Below are 9,941 nucleotides of genomic sequence, written 5' to 3' on the forward strand. Positions count from 1 at the left end.
TGTTTTTGTATTGTTCTTTGCAATATTCAGCCAAAAGATTAGCCATTCAGTTTGAGTGATATTTTTGTTCAAATAACTAGTAATGCAAAATGAAAATCAATATACAAATTATTTATCCCCTCTAAAAAACAAATAATTTATTACTTAATAAAATTGACCTTAATTTTTACTAATGAAAATTGCGGCTGTGGTACACAAATGGAATGGGATGGCCATTTCTATCAATCAAAATGAAAGATTGACAAACAATTAAATGCGGTGCCATTTTTGTGAATACATGTAAATGTAAAATGTATGTGCCTGCACCAAAGATAAGGTCGCAATGTAGTCTGTTGTAAAAAAAAAAGATGAATAACTACATTCCACTAATATATTCATTTGCAGCAAATTAAAAGACTCTTCGTGTGTGGAATGCATCGTTAAAAATGAATTTATATTTTTTAATATAGATGTACCAAATCAACGCTTAGTCTTCAATAACTATATCAATAACTACAATTTTGCATGCACTATCACAGCAGAGCCCAAATAAACGCTTTGAAGAATTTAGGCTTTAAAGCGCAGATCGTTTTCGTAGCGAAAAAAACGTTATAGTGAGGAAAAATGCATATACGTTTTCCTGTCTTTTACAAAGAAATCATTTTCTTTAATACATGTAGTGCTGTATGCTGTAAAAGTGAAGGATATATCGATACTTAAAATGATTATCAATATCTTCGTCTATATCGAACGACTTTATTCCTGAATGCTCTATTGAAAGAACTATAAAATTATGCTAACTGATCAATGCTTTGACTTGCAACTTATACTAGTATTGGTTTTCATTCATGCCCAATAATTTTTTTTAGTTATAACTTGCATGAAAACATTAAATATGGCTTGTAAGGACAGGGCTCTTTTACTGTCACATGAACAAAAACAAAATACATGTACTACTTTAGTTAACCAATCTTCAGAAACTAAACTAAAGTGATACTATATTAATGGTTTTAATACAAAAGTAAAAACAAAACCCATCGCACAAGTTGAGAAGTTCATTTCGTATTGTTGGACAGTTCAAATTTTATAAACATTTTAACGTATTAAACTAGATTAAAATATAACTTTGAATGATAACATAAATAGTATTTCAACTAAAACTATATTCAATCAATGCTTTAAATCTATAAATCAAAGTTTGGAAAAGTTAAAGTTGCTTTTCATATAATGTCAACATTAAACCTCTGATTTGTTAAGTTCAGAGAGCAGTAAGCGCTAACTACTTCGCGAACTACTTGTAAAGTAATAAATAAAAAAAATATTAACGTCATCAAAAAAATAACAAAATCATGCAATCATCCTAGAAATACAAAGAAAGGCAGAACTTGTTAAACACTTTTTTCAATAAACTATATAGCTCTACTGGGCTGATATTAATTCCAGTTACTTTTACATCTTCCTTTACAGTTGCGTCATCAAGTTACATAATAAATAGTCTGTCACTCCTCCTCTTCTAAGTTGACGCTAAGGATGTTTAAGCCCCTTTCACAATTGGCGAACGAGCAGAAGCGACCAAATATTCGTGCGACCGAAAAAATTAGATATGAATCGTTAACTGTTGCCGAAATAATCGCATATGAAACGATCTAAGCGAGCGTTTGCGAGGTAAACGCATTGAATCTTACGATATATCTTGCGTCTGTATGCGACTCTTGTATAATGAAAGCAACTGTTGAAAGATAATACGATAGGAACGTGCGAGAGACTTGGTGATCGGACGATTGAACGTGCGCCAATGTGATTATGCGTTCCATGGTACGAATGACCGTGCGAGTCAGAGAGTGTATATACACCGCCCATATTCAGTGGACATAGTTGAAAGCGAGAAAAGATGCCACCCAAGAAGATACAGATATGCAACAGCATTTATTATTATACCTCGATATGATTATTTTATTATACCTGATTGGTCTAGAAAGTCACATGACAGGGCGATGTCACAGGAATGAAAAAGCCGGTATGAGCATACAATGTAGACAAATATGATTAAATCAAAAATATTTAATCGTTATGATTCTCTTTATATCTCAGAGCCAACTTAACTATCTATGATTATGAAAGAAAAAATAGCCAGTTTCATGGGAAATCAAACAATCACGACGTTAATCTGGCGATTATTGAAAAGTCAAACATGATTAGAAATCAACGTATTTTGTGTAATCATATGTTGCTTGGTATAATAAAACGTTTATTGCATTAATGGTCAGGGAATGTGAAGATTTATTCCCCAGAAAAAACAAATTTCTCTCGGGCGAAGCCCTTGGGAAATATGATTTTTCTTGAGGGAATAAATCTTCATACATATATTTCCCTCACCATCATGCAATAAATGTATATTGTAAATTTTGTTCTGAAACAGAGATACTTATACAGGGTATATATACTTGTAGCAAAGCATGGCATATTGAGGCTGATTTGTCGTGCAATGATAGTAAAACGTTGCAAGATTACATGAGACACGTTGAGCAACAGTATCACGGTCGCAAAACAGACGCATAAACACCAGCGATTTATCTTACGATCTTTATAAATCGTGTATCACTCTTGCGAGTACACAAACCGTTGTAAAACGTTCGTACTAATGTTCGTGCGTTGCACTGCAATAATTTGGATCGCGTTCGGTCGCGTCTGAATAGTGTGCATGTCCACTATTCAGAGGAGACTTGATCGACCAGTAAAACGTATGCAACGAATGCGAGAGCTCGTGCAACGTAAGCGAGGGCTCTTGCAACGTATGCGAGAACTCGTGCGAAGCTCAAAAATTTCGATCGCAAAGTGATGTAAAATTATGAAAGGGGCTTAAGGAAGGAGTCTTTTCTGGTTTTCGACTTGTCAAACGTAAATTTGATTAATTGTTCATTAAATCAAGATGAAAGGAAATTAAAATAGTCTATTTTTTTTTCTTTTTTACTATCATACAACTTGGCATAGAAAAATGTAATCAATGTTTAGATTGGAACAAGGACTATATTTTTTGCGTAATATTGGCGTAGGAAAATATCACATGTTGCGCAATTCAGAATTGCTGCAGATTATATATATATAATGAGTCTGTTTTAGCATTTTAAAAACAATAACAATAATGTTGGATTTTTTTTTTACTAATGTGAACTAATGATATGATACTTGGGTTTCAGAATATGTTTTTAAAATATGATTTGCCTATCAAATAACATTTTTATAAGCTTTTTAAAGCGCCCATTCTATACATTGATTTTTGTGAAAAAATCTTCTCTCTTATGAAACGGTCAATATATTAGCTTTTCTGTCAATTTATATCTTTATATAAAGTCTTCATAATACATAAAAATTAGAAATATTTTATTATTGGAAGCATAAAAAAATAATCAAAATTTCTTAAAAATTTAAGAAAATTAGAGGAAATGCGGGCTAAGCAATATCAATTTTAGTATAAATATTTATTCCAATTTAGTAGTATAAGCTGATAGACACTCTCATGGTCTATGATTTCATTGAAGATTTGAATCTTCAAATCTTAAACAAATGTCTACAGAACTATAAAGAGCTACACTTATTTTTATCACTCTTTACGTTGAGGAAAAAGGTAGTGACCTTGACCTGACCTTTATCCGAAAACAAAAAGGTCAAATTTAATTAAACTGAAAGAATCATTAAGTAATATGATTCGTTTGACTGTGTCAAAATTTCATGCATTTTTTATTATAAGAAGAATGTTTGATAATAAAAAGACTCCTTCCTTAAGACACAAAAATTTGAAGTTATCTCATTTAATCAAATTCTAAAGTCCCCTTCACAATTGGCGCACGAACACTCTACAGCACTTTGCGATAAGGATTGTTTGGCTTTGCACAAGCAATCGCATACGCGACACAAGCTCTCGCATTTGTTCCATGCCTTTTTGTGGTCGCATCAAGCCTCCTCAAAATAGTGGGCACAAATCAGATGCGACCGAATGCGATCCAAATTTTTGCAATGCAACGTACGAACGTTTTGTGTATTAGCAAGAGCGATGCACGATTTTTAAAGATCATAAGATAAATTGCAGCTGTTTATGCGTTTGCTGTGCGTCCATGAGACTGTTGCTCATTGTTTCTCATGTAATCTTGCAACGTTTGACTATCATTGCAAGATTTATCAATTTCAGTTTTCATGTGTTCCCACTAGTTTATACTGGATACAGGTTTATTTTCGTTTCGTAATTTTTTTGCTTCTACGTGCGGTTTTGGCTTGTCTCAAATTCGCCCCAACACCTTTGTGGTAAAAAAGAAAAAAATATATGAGACATTTGGATTCGCTTAGTCTTATTCCGCTTACTGACAGAAAGAGCGAAATAGGCGAAAATTAAAATGGGGCGAATTATTCTCTAATACAGTATATACCGTATAAGCAAATCTGTTTCTGGCCACAATCAATTGACCTTGATTTTGGCTGTTGTTTTTGTCGTCTTCTTGGGCGGTATCTTTTCTTGCATTCAAATAAACCTACTAACAAGCGTCAAAAATGGGTGGTTTGTATACCCCCTCTTACTCGTACGTCCTACATGTATCGCATTGTCGCTTGTTCAATCGTCGGATCATTTGGTCATTTGTGCGATCATATCGCATTATCCTACAACGCAAGATTCAATGCGTTGACATCGCACAACGGTCGCTCTAAATCGTGCGAGTTTCGCACGAGTACTTTTTCATATGCGTTTGTTTTGGTAACAGTTTACGACCCATATCTAATATTTTCGGTCTCACGAATATTTTGAAGTTTCTGCTTGAGCGCCAATTGTAAAAGGGGCTTCAGAAACGAGCATGCATTAACAAACCTATAACTAGCGTACAAATATTTATTTAACATATAGTCATATAAAAAAATCATAATAAGTGGATACACAGAATATTCATATATTCAAAAATGATATTGGATTTTCTTCACTGTACCCGTGTTACACTGAGCTACAAAAAGATTGTCTCTAAAGTCCACAGATAAACTACTTGGATCTTGCAAATCACAGTTGTTAATGTAGCGGAGGAACTGTCCGTCCTGATCCAGGATGTGGATGCAGCGGTTGTTTGGGTCAGCTGTCAAAATCCAACCCTTGCTGTCTGTAGTGATGCCTTTTGGATTGAATGGTCCTTTAGCAGTTGTATAGGAAGGACCAGTGTAGGTAAACCGGAGTTTCCCAGCCTGATTGACCACCAGTACTGCACGGGCTTTATAGTCTGACACACAGATATCTAGGTTTATGTTCTCACTGATATTTTTGGAGAACCCACTAGGTGAATAGAGAGGTTCACCTTTGTCGTCGAATTGAATTATTTGTTTCTCTGTGGAGCCGCAGTAACGCGCAATTTTCGTTTGCTTATAATCATCGCTTTCCATGATTACAAGGAGGTCATCAGAAGATGTACCACATAAATCAAGAGGCCTCCAACCACGAAGTATGATAGCTGTTTCTATTCGAGTTTTCTTCACTATGTTCACAGTCCTGTCATTTTTATCTGTATAAGCAAGATATCCACTTCTTGTTATTACAATGGCGAATGGCATTTCCCCCGACATTGTTTGGATTGATTTTATCAATTCTTTCTGGAGATTACAGAGTCTCATTATGCTGTCACTTCCACACGTCCAGACGTCCCCATCATCCCGACAAGAAATGCTGCGCAATTCGTTAGCGTCATTATATTCCGTCCTTATTTCTGCAATGACTCGAGGTTCGTCTTTCTGAGGACTGACTTGTGTAAGAGACTGAGCACCTGCATATTTTGTAGTATGATCCGATAAGAAACCAAACAGACTGTATAACTGCTTTTTGTTTATCCTATTAGGAATAAACATTGGTAAAGAGACATTTTGATCAAACGGTATTTCTCTAAATATAGCATTTCTGGATTTGAAAGAAGGGGGAAGTCTGAACTCTCTGGATTTAATTTTCTTTAAATTTGCAATGCTTTGACTGATTTCCAAAATTCTTCTTGTGATTTCATCTTCCTGTTTATTCAGAACAGCTAGGTGTTTGGAGTTCATTTCATCAAGATCTGCTTTCAGATTTTTGATAATGGTGTCTATTTTTCTATGTAAATCTTCTCCATGTTTGTCGATTGCTTTTAACACTTGTTTTGAGTTTTCGTTCAAATTAGCCTTCTGAACAAGAATGTTAGATGCAATCTCTTGATGCATAGGGTAAAGTGATTTCTCCAACTCTGTTAAATCTTTTTCAATGACCTCTTTCTTTTCTTCATAGTTTTCAAAAATCGAAACGAATGTATGACCTTTATGTTGCTTGGAAGAAGCACATATTGCACAGATAGGAGAGTCACATTGTTCACAAATTTTTTCAGTTATGTTTGAGGAATGTTTAGGACAGTTATGTTTTTTTGGTTTATTGGACAGATGTTTGGAAACACATGCTTTGCATAAATATTTACAGCATACTTTACAGTACATTTGGAGAACCTGGAGAGGGTTCTCACAGACATGACAACGCAAGACAACTTGGGCCTTGGTCAAATGCTTCTTTTTGTGATCTGGAAAAAGAAAAAAAAATATATTGCTGGCTCAAAATCCGGATTCACAGGGTTACGGAAGATCAACAAAAGATAAATGCTAATTATACTCTATACATTTCTGTTTCCCTTTTTCTTTAAAACTCAATGAGTATAGATAGCACGTAGAACAACTACTAGTTTGAACTTTACTCTGTATTCATTAACGGATGACTATCGGGATCGTAATTGGATGACAAATATGTATATTGCCGTGCAATAGGTATGTTTAACTTAAATATAGTACAACTGAATATATTTATTGACAGGGTACATTCTATTGTGTACACATGACACAAGGAGAGATTGACAGCTAATACATTATCTACAAGAAGAATAGATATGTTAAACTTTATGAGTAATAATTTTTTTTATTTTGAGGGATTTTAGGGTTGACCATGGTGGAATGAATGATGTTACAAAGAACACGAAAACAACCATCCATCAAGCCACCTGCTGCTACCAACTTCTTTGTGAAATCAAAATTGGAGCAAGATGAAGGTAACTAAATTTTTTAATAAGCTAGTATATAATATCTCTAAAGAATTTTAAGCCAGGAAACAATTATAAATACCTTCTTTCACTTTTTATAGCAACTTGACCCATAAATGCTTTTTTGATATTTAATTAATTATTCATTTTATTTTAAAGATGTCACAAGAGCAGAGCATATTAATTTAATATGGCCAGTAGTATGCGGATTATCCAGTATATCGCTGGTTTCCGAATTATGTTTTTAAGTTTAGATAATTCAACATATATGGTTTTGAATTACCTGTTCTATTGAAATATATTCACGTTTATGATGTTTGTGGCGGTAATGTCCCTGACTAACAAATAAAACTAAAACTCAGGACTTGTAATCCCCCGGTAATCAAAGCTATCTATTATAGAGACCTTGAAAACTTTAGTGTTATCAAAGCAAATTTTTTCTAATGGTGAATCATGAGACTACCGATAATTAAAATTAGGAGAATGTGATTGCTTGCATTTAATGCTATTTATAAATAATTCCGACAAATTTACATGTTTTTGACCATCTGATATTCGCATCTTTCCGCAGTTATAACCAGTTAACCGAGATGCTTTTTTAATTTCAGCAAAAAGGCAATCTATACCACTATATTAAAATAATTGACTCGAATTTTTGGTCTTTAATACCGAGAAATCGGAAGCGTACTGTCTTTTGTTTTATATATTTTCAACATCATTGGAACTTCAAGGTTACCAATTTGTTTTTATTTTTTCTCAATCAAGCTTCACTCATTAATGATCAACGATTTTTTTTAAAATCCGGAAATCATCTGGATTTTTTGGATTTTACAATCGCATTACATTCACGCTTAATCACGGGAGACTCTTTAGTTTGTTTCCACAATATCACATTTGCATGGATAAACTCAGAAACGATGATACAAATACGTGTAAATTTTCATTTAAGATTTGCTATATATTCTGTTCATCAAAGGAAATACGGGAGATAACTCAGTGCATTTTAATATGAAGAATCCCGAAAGTTCTGAATGTCAACATTGTGTGTAAAAAACGTTGGTAAAAAGTGTTGAATTCTTCTTTAATATGAATCAAATTTTTAGATGAAAGGTATTTACAGCCTCAAAATAGGTTGTTATGAATAATTTGACTGTTATTTTCAATGCAAATTCATTTATTTATTTTTCTCTAAAATCATTTCAAACCTATTTTGAAATTTCTGCTACATTACGGGTATATGGGAGACATTTTAACTGTGATGAAGGCCTGTCCCGAGACGCAGTTAGATAATTCTAACTTAACAGAGTGTAGTGAAATGAATAGCATTAATTGTCAAGAATACGATGTGTCGATGTATCTATTTCGTAAATGTCCGATATCATATGCAATTTTGACACGTGCACGCAAGGGTCAAAGTCTAGTTGTATTCAAAATGCTTAGTTAAATTGACCTTAAGTATGTATAGCACATCAGTATTGTTTTATATATTAACATAGAATTCATTTGCTTATGAGTGTCATACACATTGTCAATGGTCATGACTTGAGACTGATATAAATTATATTTCAGATTTCAATGATTTATTAAGATATATCAGTTTTGGTATGAACTGGAAGTACAGAATTTGAAGAAGTCAATTCTTATATCGTAAAATAATTCTCAATATATTTTCGATGTAGAAATATAACAAAAGATGATTCTTTTTGCTTAAAATACAATGCATATTTAGCCAAGCAAATGACTATTACCGAAACCTCTATTTACATGCATGTATTATTTGTTTGATAGAAACACATTGTCATATTGAGGGACAAATGAATGTACTTATTTGCATGTTTTTTGTCACGAAGTAAAAGTGTTTTTTCTAACACTTTCTGACTACAAAACGACACACCCGTCCATTTAGTGTCATGAACGTTGTCTATATACTGTGGTTTTATTAATATTCGTTGAATACCAATTTTCGTGGATTTCGTTGTTAAGTTGATCCACGAAATTAAATGTTCATTGAAGTGTAATTTCTATTAACATTTTCTATTGATAGGGTCATTGGCCACGAATTTACGTATCCTTAAAACTGTGATTTTCACTTTATCCACGAAAATTGATACCCTTGAATATTAATGAAACCACAGTACACTTGTTAATAGTTTTGTTAAGTAGATGAACTGTTATCTAGTACGCAATTCCCACAAAGAACATGTGTCAGCATGCTTGGTTTACATTAGATTACTGTATAGGCGCCCTACATCAGGCAGAACAATAAAACGTTTGACTCATTTAAAAAAAAAACCACATTTTTGGTGCTTGGCGACTTTACATATACGATGTAGTGAGACCAAAAAAAGATAACAATTATTCTGTATATCAACTATGATTTCAAAAATCAAAGAATATGGTTTTTTATGGAACATAGTTGCTGCATTTACCTCAGTAGAATTTATCGAAGAAACATTTTAATAAACTTAATGGGGATAAACAATTTATAAACATGAGTATATTATATTGTGCAAAGAAATATTTTACAGATTAAATATTCAATCATACAAAAATACCAACCAGACATGGCGGTTATCCACACAAGTGTCCCTAACTACCTGTATAAGCTCACGTGACATGGTTAGATAAAGAACAAAAACGTTGTCATGATCGACAAAGAGAGTGATTCAAAGCAAATATAAAGAGAAATGGGACAGAGAGTTTACTCTGGTTTCGTTTGCATTGAATGCAAATATGGGAGTTATTTGTCGTGAATTAAATTTTCCTTAAAAGCATACAACATGAAATGTTCCATGGTCTGGTTCTATTAAGGAGAGTTTAACAAATATGAAATGTACATTGAGAATTTAATATCCTTAGGATATCTGTTAAACTAGTAAAACTTCATGGTTT

At 33.1% G+C, this 9,941-nt stretch overlaps 1 protein-coding gene across 1 annotated transcript; it reads right to left on the reverse strand.

Moving 5' to 3' along the window:
* Positions 1–3,931: 3,931 nt before the first annotated feature.
* On the reverse strand, positions 3,932–9,669 carry LOC128159889 (uncharacterized). Its single transcript, XM_052823107.1, has 2 exons — positions 9,609–9,669; positions 3,932–6,539 (listed from the first exon to the last, which is right to left on the reverse strand). Exons 1-2 carry the CDS (start codon positions 9,613–9,615, stop codon positions 4,918–4,920), a joined length of 1,629 nt encoding a protein of 542 aa, XP_052679067.1. The 5' UTR covers positions 9,616–9,669; the 3' UTR covers positions 3,932–4,917.
* Between the last annotated feature and the right edge of the window lie 272 nt (positions 9,670–9,941).

Source organism: Crassostrea angulata, chromosome 8 (assembly GCF_025612915.1).
Source record: "Crassostrea angulata isolate pt1a10 chromosome 8, ASM2561291v2, whole genome shotgun sequence".
Lineage (NCBI taxonomy): Eukaryota > Metazoa > Mollusca > Bivalvia > Ostreida > Ostreidae > Magallana > Magallana angulata.